Raw genomic sequence first — 18,718 nt, forward strand, 5'->3', positions numbered from 1 at the left:
CCAGCCACTCTCCCTCAACCCCAGCCAAGCACCCACAACGCCCAAGCGCCTCGGAACTTGAGCACTTGATAACTACACGAACACTGACTGCATCCACCCTACCTGCTTCTAACCAAGAGCACAGAGCTCACAGGTAGAGCTCTGTGTGTTTTTTAAGCCAGGAGTTCATGAGTGATTGCATTAGTGGAGAAAAACAAAACAAAACAAAAAAACCACTGTGATTTCCATATTTATTTTTTGTAATCAGCATTTCACTTTTATATGTGAAATATGCCCTCACACAGAGTCCACCTGAGGGAGCAGGGCTCCAGCCTGAGGATCCTCTGTCCCTCCAGCTAGCACACTTAGGGGGAAAGGTCCTGGCTAACATCAATGATTCTAGGAAGAGAGACCAACCCAAATAGAAGGGATCTGGCCATGAGAAAAAAACAAAGGAGCAGACCAGAAGGAATCTAGTCCTGGAGAGAGAGAGACAGCTAGGCTCCAGAAGGAGGACTGGTAATTACGCTGGGGACCTTCCCCCCAACCGAATATTTCCTCTCCACTATCCCCCAAATCCCCACAGCGCCCATCTCCTGTTTACCTTACTGTCCCCGCTAAGAGGACTCCATTGGGAACACCTGGAGGAAATGCTAATGACTTAGAAAAGAGACTCACCCTTTTAAAGTAACGAACCTCCTCCCCCAAACCCCCTCCCCCCACACACACACAACTAAAATAACTATAAGTGGTTTTTTGTTTTTTTGGTTTCTTTTTTTTAATGAGGGATGTGGTCAGAACCCTCTCTAAACAAGTTGCTCTGTTCAATTTCAAATTTTACTGCACTCTCTAGGGATACATCTCAAAAAAAAAAATTTGGAATCTGAATCATTTACATTTTAATACCAAAATATCAGTATTGACAACAATACTGATACAATACTGGTATTCAGAACATGAAAACTAGCTTTACACACATTTGCTTAAACACGACGGAATTCAGTGGCTTTCAGTGGCTCCTTGTCTTCCGCTAGAGCCCGGTGACTCTCGCTGCAAAGCTCACACACAAGCCGGCACAGGGGAAGGAGGAGCTCGGCTAGAGGCCTCGAGACAGAACTTCACAGTTCTGTTCACACACCAACAAGCCCAACACAGCTCCAAAAACAGCTTCAATTAGTTTCACACGTATGTACTTCTTATCTCCAAACTCATTAAGGTGTATACATTAAATATCTGTAGCTTTTTGCTTGTCAATTATAAATTGACCATTTCTCTAAATCACTTGTCAGTAAAGTGCTTTTAAAGAAAAAAAAGATATTTTAGCCCATAAGAGATTTATAAGCCTGTGACCCCCAATTCTTCCAAAAGAAAGATCTGTAACTGTAATTTGATTATTTCTGTGACATTTCCCCCTTTCCCCAATGGTGACATAGGACATTAAGGAAAAGAAAAGTGAGTAAAAGCCAACGTTTATAAGAAATAAAACATCCCTTGAGACAAATTAAAGCTAGCACCCTGGAGTATTACCAAACTCGCTGGAAATAACAGCCGTAAGCAGTGGAGGTTTGTCCCAGGATGCGGACTCGGTAGGGAACCTCTCCCCTGCAGCCCCTCCCGAGTCTGGTCTCAAGTGGTCTCCACCGCACCTCACCTTTGCCGTTTTTGCGTAGTACAGCGTTCGCCCCCGCAGCTTAAAGTATCTCCTTTTTGATCGCTGGAATGAATTGTTCTGTTTGGTCAGCATCCCTTCCTTGATGACAGTCTGAAAGCACAGAAATGACCCATGAGCAAGCGTCTGCACGGTGCCCTCGAGCCCGTCCCGCGGAACCGCACATGGACGGGCCAGTGTGTGTGTGACCAGTTAGGCCAGGGGCCTAACTGAAGTACTTCTCACACTCTCCCTAAACCCTGGCCTCTGGACAGGCCAAGCGCGCGGCCCGGGAGGGCTACACAATTCTCTAAGGGACTATGGCGTGCCTGAGCAGTGAGGGTGTCAGGGGCCCACGGTGTGCCTGGCCGTGTCTAAGGGATCAACAGAAGGGGACATGAACACTCGCAGGGCCACAGAAAGCAGCAAGGGGCCAGAGCATTCTCCAACTTCAGCATTTGGTATTTTTCAGCTATTCTTGGCCCCGTCTCCATGTTCCCTGGCCTCCTGCCATTTCTCAGGATCCTGTTGCCAAAACTGTCGACGTAGGTTGCTATAGGGTAGGCAGCCCCAGGCCTGCACCCGACTCAACCCTCACCCCATTCACAAGCTAGGCATGTGCCTCTACCCAAACTGTCAGAGAGAAGTGCCACAACCAAAGTCACTGAAACTCCTCTCATCCTATAAATCTGATCAGTCCACCATGAAACTGGAGTTCCTTCCCTTAACAGCCGAGGTGGACGGTAGTCCAGTCCACTCACCTTGGCTCAATTAAAGCCACGAATGGGACATGGCTTCTCCTGGAGCTGTTTCCCCTCTTGTGCTGTCCCGGGGGCTGGTCTAATAGGACAAGGGAGCCCTTCAGGACACCCAGAAGTGAAATGCTCAAAGAACTACTTGATCATTAGACATCCGAACCACTGGGAGCCACGAAGAGTCAAAATGAATAAACAACGTGCCTGAAACAAGAGCCTGGTTCTCGGCATGTGCATACTTCTTTTTCCTTAGCTGCCAGAAATGGCCATTGTACAAGAAGTCTCACTGTGGAATCAGACAGAATGCACAACAACTCTGCTCCAATACACCAATACCGGTTCAGAGATGTTTTAGATGAATTACCTAATCCCATATAGCTTTGCACTTTAAGTAACTTTTTAAAGATAGTTATCTGTCCAAAGCACTTGGGGACCTGTGGCTACTGAAGACGACATAAGATGAAACCAGACACAGAAACCTCACGTAACCCAAACACATCAGAAGGCAAGAGCAGAACACCGGCGCGATCTGGTCCCTCCACCAGCCAACTCCAAACAGAGCAGGGAGGGAACTTGGGATGCAGCTAACCCCAATCCTGAGAAGAACGCCGAAGAACGCCCCTGATCCCACACACACCACCAACACGGGGCCATGCACCGGCACCCCAACCTGAGCCACACAGCGCCTGGGGGGCCGGGGGGAGGCCTGGGAGTGCAGGCCACTGCTCCCCTCTTTGTCCCCACCACAGGATACCTCTCAGGCAGCTTCCCAGACAGGGGAGGCTGCACAGGCCAGCTCGTGACCGTGGGCCAGGTGTCACGGGAGCTGTGCTGGCCGGCCGGCCGGCCTCGTGGTACGAACAGCAATCTTCTCCAACTCCCAGGAGAAGAACTACTGTGGAATCTCCCTCCTCGTTCTGTGGCACATGCCTCCCCCCTACTTCTGAGGACATCACCCACCCGCTCTCCCAGGTAATTAAAGAGTGCCAGCGGCAGAGAGAAGACCACAACCTCACCCAATGATCAAAGGAACAGACATGCAACTACAGTCACAGAATCTGAAACTGCCATCCTTAACTAAACGAAGGCACTGCTGTTCTCAAGGGTGGGAACTGTGCCGAGCCACAGAGAACGCGTGCACTCGGATCCCAGGAGTTGCAGGTAGAAACCATCCCCCATACAGAAGGACTAGCAGGTTGTTTCCTAACATTCTTTTCGGAGCCACATACACGTGGACACTCATGGCAACGTGCTCTTCGGAGATCCAGAATAGCTACGTCTGTGCACAGCGATGCAGACCCACAAGCGCCCGCACCGAGCTCCGGGACAGCCTCTCCTCCTTGACCTCACAGGACTTGCTTACAGGCGAAGGCACCTCTCCTCGCCCCCACGCGTCTGTTTTCCTTACCTCTGCACGGGAAGTCACCACTTCCATCTCCTTCCTAAATGCAAATAAAAAAAAAAAAAAAGAAGAAGACAACAAAACCAACAAGCCCAGACCCAGAAAAGTTATAAGTTATCTTTAAAGGATAAATGCTAGAGTATTTTTTCTTGCATCTCCTGCCACACATCTCACACATAAAAGAAAAGCAAAATTAAAATACAATCCACTCCACCACACACACACAAATCGTTCAGAAAGCGGATGAGCACTGCGAGCTTGGGCTACCCAAGGAGGGCCGCTGTTCTATTTATAGAACAAGAGCACTCAGAAAAAGACTCTGGTGGGTTTCAGCGGAAAAGGCTGGGGAAAAGATAAAGACTAGTATTTCTTTGAAGCTTTCTCAGAAACTGCGTTTCTTCTCCTGATTCGTTGCTCGAGAATACTATAGATATGCTGCAGAATATTTTTAAACACTCAGTCAAAAGCAATGAACTAAAAGTGGTCAAGAAAATAACACCCCTGAATAATCTGCTGTGTTTTGCATTTGGCAGCTTGTAAATGGCACCCACAGGAAACACTGCTCAGCTGGCAGGGCTCCTCCTCGTGCCCAATGGAGCAGAGAACCAGAAGTCAAAAACCCAGACTCAAGCACAGCTCAATCAGTACATGCTGGGCGGCCAGGCTCTTAGAACCATTTTGTCAAGTTCTCTGCACAAACAGAAGGGCCCACTCTGTCCTTCAAGCAATCCAGCGTACCTTCATTACTACTGGAAATAAGAAAGGACAGATTCGAAACACATGCAGGCACTGAGAATCAGAGTGGGAAAGTGAGCCCGCGCCCACCTCCAGAGAGGAAGTAAATCCCCAAGCTGGACTCCAGGGATGAAACCAGCAGTCTAAGCGTGGCCCTGGGTGCCACAGCCACCCACGGTGAGCAGACAGAGAGCACCTGGCCCACAGGCGAGACTGCCTGGGCACCTGCTGGGGGGCGGGGGGTGCTCAAATCTCTAGTCATCCTGCTCAGGAACAAAGGACTGAGGAAGGCAGCTCTGGAGATGCCCTTAAAAAGGCTTCAAACCAGGGGCGCCTGGGTGGCGCAGTCAGTTAAGCATCCAACTCTTGGTTTCTGCTCAGGTCGTGATCTCTGTGTCATGGGATCAAGCCCAGCATCGGGCTCTGCGCTCAGCGCAGTCTACTTGAGATTCTCTGTCCCTCCTGCTTGTGGGCTTATGCTGTCTCTCTAAGAAATAAAATCTTCAGGGGAAAAAAAAAGGTTTCAAACCAGTGGGCAGGGAAAGGCAAGCGCAGGCCCCTCAAGCCCTGGTCAAACGTGCCCAGATCACTGACAGCCAGGCTTGTGGGTCTCAGGTCCTCGGGTATACCTTTGCAAAGATGGTTTTGGCCGCAGTACAGAGGAAAGGCAGAGAGAAACCTAGAGGCACGCAGAACAGTCCAGAAACTCTTATAAGAGGGCAGCCAGCAACACTGAACCTCTGGGAGGGAGATAGGGACACAGACATGAGAGTGCTTGGGGTGCCTGGGAAGAAGACCACCACAGACGGAGGCAAGGAGGACTCTGGTTTCATGGGGGAGGCTGGGGGCTTCGTTTGGGGCATGCCCACGAGGTCCTCAAGCATGCCAGGGGGAGCTGAGCAGAGAGACCGCAGCGGATATGAGGTCAGGGTGTGAGAAAAGGTTTAACAGAGGAGATGCCTTGGTAAGACCCATATGGAAAAGGAGCAGAAGGAGGGCAGGCACAGGGGACCAGGAACCCCGGGACACCAAGCTTGGGTACAGAGAGGTAGGAACCCAAAGGAGGATAGAAGAAAGTGGGCACAAGGCCAGAGGCAAGGAGAAAGCCCCCAGGAGGCCACACTCATGATACCAAGTGGGAGGAGCCGGAGGAGGACCTGCCAGGGCGAAGCCAGAGCACAGCGCACCATTGGTGACTGGGATGGGAGGAAGCAAAGTTGGCAGGTGGGGTTTTTTAACCCACATGTTTCTTAACTTTTTATAAACATGGGATCACAGTGCACATACCGTACTTGAACTTCCTATTTTTTGTTATGATACATTGTCAACACCCTTCCATATTAGTGAGTATATCTTTCTCAGCTGCAGAATATTTCCATGTACTGATGTGCCTGTATCACTCAACTCACTTGGGCTGCTAGAACATGTGGAACGCATCCCGCTCTATACCATCAACATTGCTTCGAAGTATAGCGCTACAACCAAACAGTCTGTGCCTGTCCTGGACTATTCCTTAAAGCAAATGACTAGAGGCAGCATTTGGGGCTCAGGACAGCCCAGAAATAGATGCTGGCAGACTTGAAAGCTTGACAAGTGACAGCAGCAGCATCTCTAGCTGGGGGCAAGGAGGGACCAGTCAGTGGCCGGGCCCAAGACAACAGGTTATCCAAGGGCAAAAATGCTCTCAGCCCTCCGCCTCACACACGTGGGCTACGGATGCAATGCAAAAGGCCAAACTTTAAAAGTTTCAGCAGACAATCAAGGAGAATTGCCTATGACCTTGGAATTGGGGGAAGGGAGTCTTAAATAGGATTGAAAAAATATTAAACACAAACTATAAAACTGCTAAAGCCAACTATATTCCAAATGAGAACTTCTGTTGATCAAAGAACCTCACAAAGGGAAGAGGGAAGCCACGGTCTGGGAGAAGATACATGCCATACTGCCAATGGCCAGAGCCAGCATCCAGAACATTCTAAGAACCCCTGCAAAACAGTAACAAGAAAAAGCAACTACTAAATGGAAAACTGGCAGAAGGCATGAAGTGGAGCAAGTCCAATGGTGACTAAGAGATGCTGAAGGGCAGTGTGCTGGACAGAAAGGATCCCTGGGGGCGACATCCTGATGCTCTGCTGGGTTCACACATGCAGTTTATTACACGCGTTTATGCTGCACTGACATTTACATGCATGTTACTCAGCATGGGACAGAAGTAAAATCTCAGGCAGAGCTCCAATGGTGCCATCAGCATCTCGTGTGGGTTAAGTGTGAGAATTTGCGCGTGTTCCTGATGACCAGCCTGCCTGAGTGGACAGGGCCAGGGGCTGTAGGCAAGCCAGGAAAGAAGGGGAAAGATAAAGGAGAAAGGTGTGAAAATCTAGTCCAATGTTCACATCAGCGATCTACTTGTCCTTAAACCTTTTTAGTCCTCCAATAAAAACCTACATAAACCTGGTATTAGTCCACATCATCCAAATTCACAAAGTTCAAAAAAGTGGGGATATTAGCATAAGTTAATACATAAAAGAACTATTAAAATGTTTCTGTGGAAAAAAAGCTAGTAAAACTTATTACCTTAAATTTGCATATCACTTGAAATTTTCATGAGCATTTTTTACATCTGCTTGCCTTCTTAATAGGACAAACACATGCTAATATTCCAATTGGCAAATAAAAAAAACTGGGCAAGGAGAGACTGTATAAACTTGTCCACAGTTAAACGCCTACTAACAGACCACAAAGAAACATGAGGCCCCCCTCACTCTTATCTCAAACCTTCTATGATTTATAGGATATGAATACCATAAACAGTATGGTTTATTCATAAAAATAAGGCATGTATGACATACCCAAAGACCTAGAGTTTATTTTAAATGCTTACTGAGTACCCATCATATTTACCAAATACATAGGAGGCATTTTTACCTATTAACCTTCCATCAACTTCGGAGTTATGCAGTAATATTCCCATTTTACAAATTAGGGAACTGAGGGTCCAAAGAATTAAGTAAGTCACTCAAGGCCACACAACTAGTAACAAGACGAACCAGAATTCAAACCTGGGGCCTGGACAGCAGACCAAAAATATTTGTTGGCAAAATGAATCATAAAAATCTACTGATAACTCTGATTTAAATAAATTAAGCAAAGGTAGCTTCATCAATTCAAAACACCATCCACAAATTCATCTGGATTCATTCTGATTCAGAACTGCCTGCAACTTACCTACAACTCCCCTGCCTACCTACCACCCGGTCTTATCACATCCTATCTGAAGCTGAGAGGTCTGCACACCTTGGGCCACAAGTGAATGTTGACACATCAGTGTCTCCACGGCACCAACAACCAGCAGGAATGAGAGACCCGAGCCACACGTGGGTTACTGCTGTGCTGGAGAAGTCCTCTCAACTCCACAGAGCCAGACCCTGTATCTGGTGCCACCAATACAACACAAAGGTGCCCCACATGAGTTTTTTTCTAAAGACCCCAAAAATGCTATAACTCACAAAAAAAGGACAGCGCCATTCTTTTCTTACCAATCAAGAGAAGCCATCTTGCCCTTTGCCACTACCCTGGTTTTCCTCCTTTAACATGCTGCCTGCAAGATTAAAAGCAACCATGTCCCAAAGCCCCTATGTAACTGAGAATTAGGAAAATGTCCCATTCCTGTCCCCAGTATTATGAGGAAGGACCAAAGCAGAAAACCAAAAAGTGGGCCCTGAAGAGTAATGCCCAAATTCCCCAAAAGAGCTGCTCCTTGATCTGCCCTTCATTTGGAGTTCCCAACCACCTTCCCTAAATCTGAGGGCTCTCCTATTACTGCTGTATAGCTCCTCTTTGCTAATGCGCTCTCAGTTCTGAGTGGGCTGGTTTTAGTACCAAGTGCAGCCAACATCACAACGCTGATCACACTTCCCCAGCCCTGGCCACATGATTCAGACGTGGTCACAGAGACCTACACAGATGTCCTGCCAGGGCTGGGAAGGCAAGGGAGCTGCTTCACCCATGTGTGAGAACATGTGTGGCTTCGAGTCCCCCTTCCCCATCCCTCTCGCCGTGAACGCAGACACCATGTCTAGAGCAGTGGCAGCCATGGGGAGACCGTGAGCAGGGAGCCAGCAGCCTAAAGGTCGTGGGGCGGAGAGCACAGTGTGGGGTCCTAAAGGCATCATCAATCTGCAAATGCATTCCTGTCTACTAAAGGTGGGTTGGCTGAGTTAGCTCCTGCTCGGTCACCATCAGTGGCTGTTCTATCACCAAACGCTGGTGTCCTCACGGTCCAAGGCCTCACATTCTAAATGTAACTCATGTCAAACCAGCCTCATCACCCCCTCACTTTCTAACTTGCTCTCCCACTGCCCGTATCTCTTTAGTTAAGAGCATCATCAAAGCTGAAAGAAGCATCAGGCATACGCAACTTGTTCCACCTTCACTCCCCATCCCTAACTGGTTATCCAGTCCTGACCCCACTTTAAAATCACTTAAGAGTCTGGTCCATCTTCAGGCCCTCTGCCATCAGCTTAGTTCAGATCCCCACCTTGGGCTTAAATTATTCTGTCTCCTATCTCTGTGTCTTAGTGTCTCTCAAGGGTGACCCAGTCCACCACTATTAGAATCCCTGGAACACTTGTGAAAGGAGCAATTCACTGCTCCTAAATCCTGAGAATGTGAATTTCTGACCAGAGCCCCAGGAGGTACCTGAGCACACTGAAGTCTGGGGGCCCCCGTCCTCCATTCTCTACCATCCTCCCTCCAACCTGCTTCCAGTCTTCTGCAGGTACTCAACTCCCACTGGCAGCAGCATTACCTAGCAAGTTCTGAAACACTGCCAGCCACCCCCCCAACAGGGGCCCAGGTAGCCACAGAGTTTAAAAGCTCCCCTGAGGACATGAATAGGCACCTTGCCCTAAGCAAAGTGGCCCAGCCCACTTACAAACATCCCTGGTTCTCCTGCATCTTGGAGGGAAGCCAACCATGGCGTTCAGGGCTCTTTCCAATCCAAGAGGCTCCTCTCCCACCCACCCCAGGGCCTACTACCTCAGCCCCAGAACCCTGACCCATCTGACCCAAACACACCAGCTAATAAGCCTATGCTGTTGGACAGATCCTTCCTCTGCCTGGAATCTTACTGCGGATAGAAAACTCCTGTGCTTGAGACCCAGCTCAAATGCCACCACCTCCAGGGGCCTTTCCAACTCCCCAGGCAGAGCTAGCTGTCGTGCACAATGCAAGCCTACGACCCTCCACCATGTGGCTGACTCCCTGGCCAGATCAAGGAGGTCCCAAGGGCTGAGGCTATATTCATGATCCTAATCACCCCGGTGCCCAAGCACAGCACGATCTGAGGAAACTTTCTGCAAAATATCATAGAGGGCTAATATCCCTAATGTATAAGAGCTTCTAAAATTTGAGAATAAACTAACAATCTGGTAGAAAAATGGGTAAAAACTAAAAGAATCCGTTCACAAAAAAATAAGTAAAAATGGCCCTTAAACACATGAAAATATGCTTGACCTATGTCATTTAAAAAAAAAAAAAAACTAAACTAAAATACATTATCATCATGGGATTGACAGAAAAAAAACAAAGAGGCACCATGGGCGAGGCCGTGGGGAAACCAGTACTGGGGGCACCACTGGTCCAACAGGGCCTGGGGTGAGCCCTGAGGGCCGGGGCCTGCCAAAACCTAACAAACCCACACATCTACCCTTTCACCCTGCATGCCCACTCCAAGGAGCCCATCCCACAGATACTCTGGCAAAGAGCATAAAATGAAGTCCATACAAGGCTATCCACTGCAAAATATTATAGCAAAAGACTGAAAATAATGCAAGTGGTTGAATAAGCTATGGTACATTAAAAAACAAAACAAAACAAAACAAAACAAAAAGAATACTATTCGGTCGTTAAAGGAATGAGGAAGATCTTTATATAGCTATGAAATGATCTCCAGATTCTATTAAGTGGAAAAAAGAAAGGTGCAGAACACATATGGAGCCTGCTACCTTTTGTGTAAGGAGGGTGGGTGTGTGGGTGTGGGTGGGTGGGTGTGTGTGTGCGTGCAGAGATAAAACTTAAAAGCAATGATGTGTATATATTATTATTTTCAAATTTTCAAACAGAAACAATGGAAGAATTAACCAAAACAATAAAATAATAAAAATGGTTGAATGGTTCCCTCTGGGTGGGGGAGGGCCAGAGCAGACGAGACAGGGAAGGAAGCCAGCCCTCTAGAAGGTACAAAATTGTAAAAGGACTCCCATGGAAGGGAGGCCGCCGCCACCGGGTGCAGCACCCAGGACAACTCTCACTGGACCCCATCTAAGGGCCTCCACAGATGACCCCACTCCATCTAAACAACAACCCGCCTAAGAGAGGCACTGTGCGCATTCCCCTACCTCACAAACATGGGCAGGGAGAAGACAGAGTCAGTGCGTGTGCAGGGCCTACTCTGCACCAGGAACTTAGGAAGCCTCAGGATCTCATATGATCTTCACCACCATAAAGAGTTACTACCCCATTTCCTATATGAAGAAATTGAGATCCAGAGAGGACCTATGTCCACAGAGAAGGGACAGACGTGGGGTTCAAGCCCAAGTATGTCTGATTTCCACTCTTTCCACATTTTGATATCAAGTGAAAAAATTAAAAAGTATGCTCAATGAAAGGTTTTCTTTTGTTTGTTCTTACAAGTAAGACTAGGGGCTCCTGGGTGGCTCAGTTGTTAGGCGACTGCCTTTGGCTCAGGTCATGATCCCAGGGCCCTGGGATGGAAGCCCTGCATCGGGCTCCCTGCTCCGCAGGAAGTCTGCTTCTCTCTCCCCCACCCGCCCCCCACTTGTGTTCCCTCTCTCGCTGTGTCTGTCAAATAAATAAATAAAATCTTTTTTTAAAAGATTTTATTTATTTATTTATTTGAGAGAGAGAATGAGATAGAGAGAGAGAACATGAGAGGGGGGAGGGTCAGAGGGAGAAGCAGACTCCCTGCTGAACAGGGAGCCCGATGCGGGACTCGATCCCGGGACTCCAGGATCATGACCTGAGCTGAAGGCAGTTGCTCAACCAACTGAGCCACTCAGGCGCCCCATAAATAAAATCTTTTAAAAAAAAAATTTTTTTTAATAAAAAAAAAAAAACAAGTAAGACTAAACCACAGTCACAACTAATCCTCCCACTTCCCTGGGGTGAGCGCATGGAAGATGTGCACGTGTCGGGGGGCACAACCATCCCCACCGCACACCAACGTGGGCGAAGCCAACCACCAGCAGCGACTTCCAAGTACACACACACACACACACACACACACACACACACACACACACACGCTGTGGCGCAGTCAAGGCACCACAGCCTGGCCTGGCTGCTGTGAGCCTACAGAGCACAATCCTCCCCGGAATGAAATGCACTCTTTGTTTCAACAAATATTTACTGAACACTTAAGTGCAAGTATGGCTGGGAATATGATGATGAAAGAGACAGGACCCTTGACCCTTAAGGAAACTGTGCACTGATAGAGGGATACTTTTACAAAGTAAGAAGTATCATAGGAATTTGCTTTAAATACTCAGAAGACAGCGGGGCTCGGGGCTGGGGAGAGAGGAAACAAGAAAGACACAATGCTGACGACTGCTTAGACTGGGTGACTGATGAAAACTCCTCTCCCTGTTTTTGTGTATGTTTGGAAATTTCCATCAGAGGTACAGACAGGGTGCTCTGGAAACTCAGAAGTGAATGAAACACACCAGAGGCCTGAATGCAAGGCCTGGAGCTGCTACCACTGCGGCTAAAGGCAGCCACTCCCCTACGCCCCAGTTCCTGACCTGCAGACCCCACCTCAGGGGGTGCTGCCCAGAGCAGGAAATGCACACGCGCTGCAAAGGGCAACACGAATGCAAAGCAGTGTTATAACCATCACTACTCAAAGGCCTCTTCCCTGCGTTCCAGTGCCCCCTTGCCCGTTTTCAGACAGAAGGCAGAAATAGAGTCCTGTGTGAAGCAGCCGCCTCTGGGCTGCCGTGCTTACGGGAAGTGCTTTTTCTTCACTTGAGAACACTCGGTCCAGCCACTGCTAACACCTGCCACTGACATCCTGCGATAACATCCTTCCAGTGTGTTCTCGGTGCATCAATAAGACAGAAAAGTGCAGTTATGTAATATACAAATTATTTAATAATCTGCTTTTCCAAATATATTGTGACCAGATCTGCTTTTTTGGGTTTCTCTGTCACCTGTTTCTGGTTCATCTTTTCAAATGCTTAAGGACACTGAAATAATTATGAGCAAATCTAAAACACAGACAGCATTTCATATATGAAATAGTTTCAAGGTCAGGTTCAAATATATCTTTTTAAAAATATGTATCTTATTTATATCAAGACCTTGAACTCTGCTTAGAAAAGTGTAGCATTATTTTCAACACAGGAGTTAAAAGTTTAAACAAAGGGGAACATGACTGAAATACTGCATATAATGTATTCATTTATTAGGATACTATGAAGTTTAAATCCTATGTTTTTACAAGTCATGCCCTTTGTATATCTGGCTCCTTACACTTCATCTGTTTTGATCTGACAGCTGGAACTATTTCAACTGTGTTTCAGGACATTCCAGAGAACAGACTAAGGGCAGACTTTTCTCCATCTTCTGCTACCTGCACAGAGCATCTTATACCACCCATGCCAGGAAACCTCAATTGAAGGACAGCATGTTAAGCTTTTGTTTTTGTTTTCTTTAGTATACAATGTGCTCATTTTAGAAAATTCACAAAAGTAAAAATAAAAATAATCCACACTGCACCACCCCTGGTATCAGGGCACAATCCCTGGCATCAGTTTGGAAACTTTCTTCATCTTACTTCCTATGCACGGTATTTTGCACACAGCTGAATGGCATTCTGTACACACTGCCTCTCTGTTTCCCCAACATCACAAAGTACTGTCCACGTTACTGCCTTCCTCAATCACCTGAACGGCTGCAGTAGGCACAAGAGCCACAACTCGCTCTGCCACTTCCAGTTGTGTGGTCTGGGCACTCAGCCACCTCATGGTAACCCTCTCACACTTCTGAAGGTGAGGTAAGACCATCTATGCAGCATGGAAAAGGTATGTCGGCTCTGGTCTTTAACGCACTGAGCTGTTCAACAGTGGACTATCAGGGTTTGCAACTTTTTATATTTAATGCTGCAATAAACATAATGTCATTGTGCTTTTTCATATTTAAGACTATTTCCTCATCATACATCCCACCAGTAGAATTACTGAGTCAAGAGGATGGACTTTCCATGTTTTTCAAACATGTCACCAAATGATTTCTCCAAATGGCTGTACCCGTACATGCTGCTGGAGAGTGAAGAAGCTAGAAGTTTCTATAAACAGCAAAATTCCAGCTCATGCAAAATACTGGCTAGATATAAAAATACACTTAGACAATTATGACTAGTAGACAGTAAAAATACACTTGGGCAATTAGACTCATAACTCAGTACTGACAAACCTGGGTTTTACTTGCCCTCTTAAAGTACCTGAAAACAGAGAGAAAAGAGATAAAGAACAATTTCTTAGACCTCCTTTTCACTCAGCTTCTGACTACTAATCCATCTTTATCAAAGAGTTCAAATATAAAGACCACCAGTGGGATTAGACTTAACAAGATGAGTATTTATTTCAAATTTTCCCAAACCATGAAAAGAACTGAACCAAGTCCACACTCCCAAACTTGAAATGTAGGAGAGTTCTAGAATAGAAAGTCAGAAATACAAATATTTCCTTTCAAACCCTCCAAATGTGTTAACTGTCTCATAACCATCTGTAAGAATGATTCTATTATGAATCCCTCTATGAACTCCACTGAGACCACTCCAAAATGGTCAAGATTACCAACCAATTCTGAGAAGCTCATAACTGATTTTAAGTATTACAGGATATGTAGCTTGAGAGGCCAAATCCAGCTGGAAAAAAGTGGCCCTCTTCAACAAACGGTGCTGGGATATCCACATGCAAAAGACTGAAAGTGGACCCTTTCTTCACGCCATATACAAAAATTAACTCAAAAAGAGCTAAAACCATAAAACTCTTGGAAGAAAACACTGAAGTACATCTTCATGACCCTGGATTTGGCAATGGTTTTTCAAATATAACACCAAAAGCACAAGCAAGAAAAGAAAAACATAGATAAACTGGACTTGGTCAAAATTTAAAACTTTTGTGCATCAAAGGACACTATCAAGACAGTGACAATAGAGGCACCTGGCTGGCTCAGTCAGTTAAGCGTCCTACTCTGTTTCAGCCTGGGTCATGATCTCAGGGTCATGTGATCAAATGTCATGTTGGGCTCCACACAGTCCGCCTGGGATTCTTTCCCTCTCCCTCTCTCTCCCCTTCTGCCCCTCCCCCAGCTTGCAAGCACACTGTATCTCTCTTTAAAATGAATAAATAAATAAAATCTTAAAAAAAAAAAAGTGAAAAGAGAACCCACAGAATGGGAAAAAATCCATTGATCTGATAAGGGTCCAGTATTCAGAATATATAAAGAACCCCCAACTCAACAACAAAAAGATAACCCAACTTAAAAATGGGCAAAGGACTGAAATAAACATTTCTCCAAAGATACACAAGTGTCCAACAAGCACATGAAAAAATGCTCAACATCATTAGTCACTAAGGAAATGCAAATCAATACCAGGAGATACCACTTCACACCCACCAGGATGGCCACGATAAAAACACAAAAAAACAAAAAACAAGTGTTGGCAAGCGTGGAGAAACCGGAACCCTCCTACAGTGCTGCTGTGCTGCTGGAAATGTAAGATGGCACGGCCATTGTGGGAAACAATTTAGAGGTTCCTCAATAAGGTAAAATCACATAACTACCCAACAATTTCACTCCTTGGGTAAATACCCAAAGGGACTGGAAACAGGCATTCAAACAATAATTTGTTCACAGCAGCCCTATCCACAACAGCCAAATAGTAGAAGCAATTCGAATATACATCAACAGATGAAGGGATAAACAAAATGTGGTAGATCCATACAATGGCACACTATTCGGCCATAAAAAGGAATGAAGCACTGACACATGGATGAACCTTGAAAACATCATGCTAAGGGAAAGATGCCAGACACAAAAGGCCACATATTGTATGATTCCATTGATATGAAATATCCAGAAGAGGCAAACCCATGGGGACAGAAAGCAGATGAGTAGCAGGGGAGGAGGAGGGAATGGGGAATGACTGCTTAATGGGGAAGGAGCTTCCCCGTAGGGAATAAAAAAGTTCTGGAACTAAATACTGGTGATGGTTGCATAACATTGTTAATGTACCTAACGCCACTGAACTGTATACATTTAAAAGGGTTAAAATGGAGGGGCGGGGGGCACCTGGCTGGCTCAGCTGGTAAAGTGTGTGACTCTTGATCTCAGGGTCATGAGTTCAAGCCCCATATTGGGCAAAGAGCCTACTTAAAAATAAAATAAATAAAATAAAAGTAAATAAAAATTAAAAAAAAATAAAATGGTTGGGGCGCATGGGCAGCTCAGATGGTTAAGCGTCCGCCTTCGGTTCAGGTCATGATCTCCAGGTCCTGGGATCTGCCCATGTCAGGCTCCCAGCTCAGCGGGGAGTCTGCTTCTCCCTCTCCCTCTGCCTCTCCCCCTGCTTGTGTTCTCTCTGTCTCTCTCTGTTTCTCTCTCTCTCAAATGAATAAATAAAATCTTTAAAAATAAATAAATAAAATGGTTGAAATGGTAAATAAAAAAAAAGAACAAGCGTGCCCCTCTTCCATCTTGCTACAAGGGACAATGCACCACACAGCCTGGGTCCTGGGGTGTACTTCACCATCGTGGGGCGAGAGGAGCCAGGCTCAGGAAAACCACCACAACCCAGGCACCTTCATCTTCAGATGCAGAAGAGCAGAGCCAGCCGGAAGCAGGTGGCAGGTGACCCAAAGCATCGCACTACTCAGACTGAGGTGGTGGGCAGAGCCGGCCCAGACCAACACAGGCCAGCACTGGACCTGTGGCCAATCTCCGGCGGGACTCGCATTCCCTCCAGCAGCCAAGCACACAGGTAATGGCAGTGCAAACCCGCAGACGAGCAAACACATTCCAGGACTGATAAATCAAAAGAAGAAAGTGGGGGTGGGAGGCTGAAGATACACCATTAAAGCACATGCATAAATCTAAATGAATTTATTACAGAAACCAGAAGACCATTTTAGCAAATACGTGCTTCTTGTTGTAAGATTACAGGAAGACACTGACTCTATTAAAAAAAAATTAAAGTTTTTTCAAGGACAGGGAGCACCAAAATGAGAACAGGATGAAATTAAAGTACAACAAGCTGTGATACAGGACATGATTAGAAAAGGAAGCAAAAACAATCACACCCCAGCAGAATTAAAATCCACATATAAGGGGCTAAAGGGAAAAACATACACCGCAGAAAATGTCATTGGTTGTGTACAAGACAAAAGTGAGACCTCACAGAAAGCTGCAGGATACAGTGGAGAAAAGCTCATGGACAGAGCAGTGAAGGGACAGATTAACCTACAAATAATAAGAACCACAGAAAAGGAACACAAAATAAATGGAGATGCACAACTGAGAGGTACAAACCCCAAAAAGGAAAGCAAAGCCCTGCCAGGTTGATGTGCTGAACTCACTGGGCACTGCCCGCCCCGGGCACAGCGGGGAGGAGGGCAGCACCGCTTGCCGGCCAGGGCCAGCCACCTCAGCCCCAGGTCACCGTGCCCCATGACCCCAACTCTGGGCTCCAGCCCAAAGATGAAACGACAGATCGTGTGACACCGCAAACAAATGCTCACAGGCCAAAGAGCCAGCTTGAAGGGGCTGCCCTAGGAAAAAGTGGACCATTTGAGCATCAAAAGGAATGACCGCGACTGATTGTAAAACACTGAATAAAAATAGTGAATCAACAGTGACAGAGAGGGAGAGCAGAAAGGGAAGGTTTGCCTCCACTGGAGAGGACTCTTCTAACCAATCCTTACTTTGAAAATTGGTAATTAAACAGAAAGGATCCAGCAATTACCCTGCCTTTTTTAGGAGAAACTGTAGCCCTACCCCAGTTGAAGCGGGAAAAACTTACAGAGGAATACCAACAGACAAACGTGGAAGAGATGACAGAAAGGGCGGAATCTCCATTTTGTAAACTCATAATGTAAATGAATCAGGCAAGTCCTACGTATGAATGCTGAAAACCGTTAAAGATAAGGATATCTGCATGGTGCCCAGGAAGCACCTCACAGGTCACCTCCTGACAAAGAGGGAAATCCACATTTCCAATGGAAAGATCTAGCATCTCCACATAAAGCAAATGATGAAACAGCAGAGGGGACAGCCTGACAGGACACTGAACATCCCAGATCGAGTAGATTTGCCCAAAACATCAACCTGAATGTAATCGAGTCTTCAAACCTCTCGCTTCCAGTTTACAGCAAATGAAAGGATCAAAGAAACCACAAGGGACAAATCCAGACACGGATTTTACAAGACCACTGCCCTTGTCTCTTCAAAAAGTCAATGTCATCGGTGGGAAGGGAAGGAGAAGGTGCCTGTGGGGAGCTGAGAGACTGAAGAAGTACAATAACAAAATATAATGCATGAATTTTGATTGGTATGTGGTCCACCAAGGGAGGCTATAAGAGACATTTTTGGTTCAACTGGGGGAATCTAAAAATCATGTGTTCATTAGATACTAGAAAATTAAAATTAATTTTTAGGTGTAATAACGGTACATAAGAAAACACTGTTATTTTTAGGAGTCCCTATTTTTAGGAGTTTAGGTAGAATAATGGCATATTTGAAAATGCCATTTTTAGAAGATGCATGCTGAGCTATCTAGGGGCAAACTGTTGTGATGCCTACAAATTACTTTCAAAAGGTTTGGCAGATTATTTATATTCAATACATATAGATAAGGCATTTGTGGTGATACGTGAACAATTATTGATTCTTGGTAGTAAGTATATTAGGCATACACTGTACTATTCTTTTTTTTTTAAAGATTTTATTTATTTATTCATGAGAGACAGAGAGAGAGAGCAGCAGAGGGAGAAGCAGGCTCCCCACTGAGCAGGGAGCCCGACGCGGGACTCGATCCCAGGACTCTGGGATCATGACCTGAGCCGAAGGCAGACGCGTAACCATCTGAGCCACCCAGGCGCCCTGTACTATTATTCTTTT

The 18,718-nt window shown here is 46.2% G+C and overlaps 1 protein-coding gene across 4 annotated transcripts in view; it reads right to left on the reverse strand.

Annotated features, from left to right (window-relative positions):
- The window catches only part of DGKD (diacylglycerol kinase delta), a 119,155-nt gene that overhangs the window by 92,314 nt on the left and 8,123 nt on the right, over positions 1-18,718 (reverse strand). Inside the window, exons 1-2 of one of the 4 annotated variants that reach the window (XM_088021488.1) lie at positions 3,791-4,008; positions 1,631-1,741 (exon numbers count right to left, since the gene is read on the reverse strand). In XM_088021488.1, the coding sequence (XP_087877614.1) occupies positions 1,631-1,741; positions 3,791-3,817 (138 nt within the window). In that variant the 5' untranslated portion in view covers positions 3,818-4,008. Of the gene's footprint in view, positions 1-583; positions 619-1,630; positions 1,742-2,388; positions 2,448-3,790; positions 4,009-18,718 lie in introns of those variants that run through there. The other 3 variants (XM_088021489.1, XM_028105039.1, XM_088021491.1) reach the window with 3 other exon arrangements.

This window comes from Eumetopias jubatus, unplaced genomic scaffold, assembly GCF_037043125.1.
Source record: "Eumetopias jubatus isolate StellerSeaLion01/CBP00866 unplaced genomic scaffold, mEumJub1_p1.0 scaffold_3, whole genome shotgun sequence".
Taxonomy (NCBI): Eukaryota; Metazoa; Chordata; class Mammalia; order Carnivora; family Otariidae; genus Eumetopias; species Eumetopias jubatus.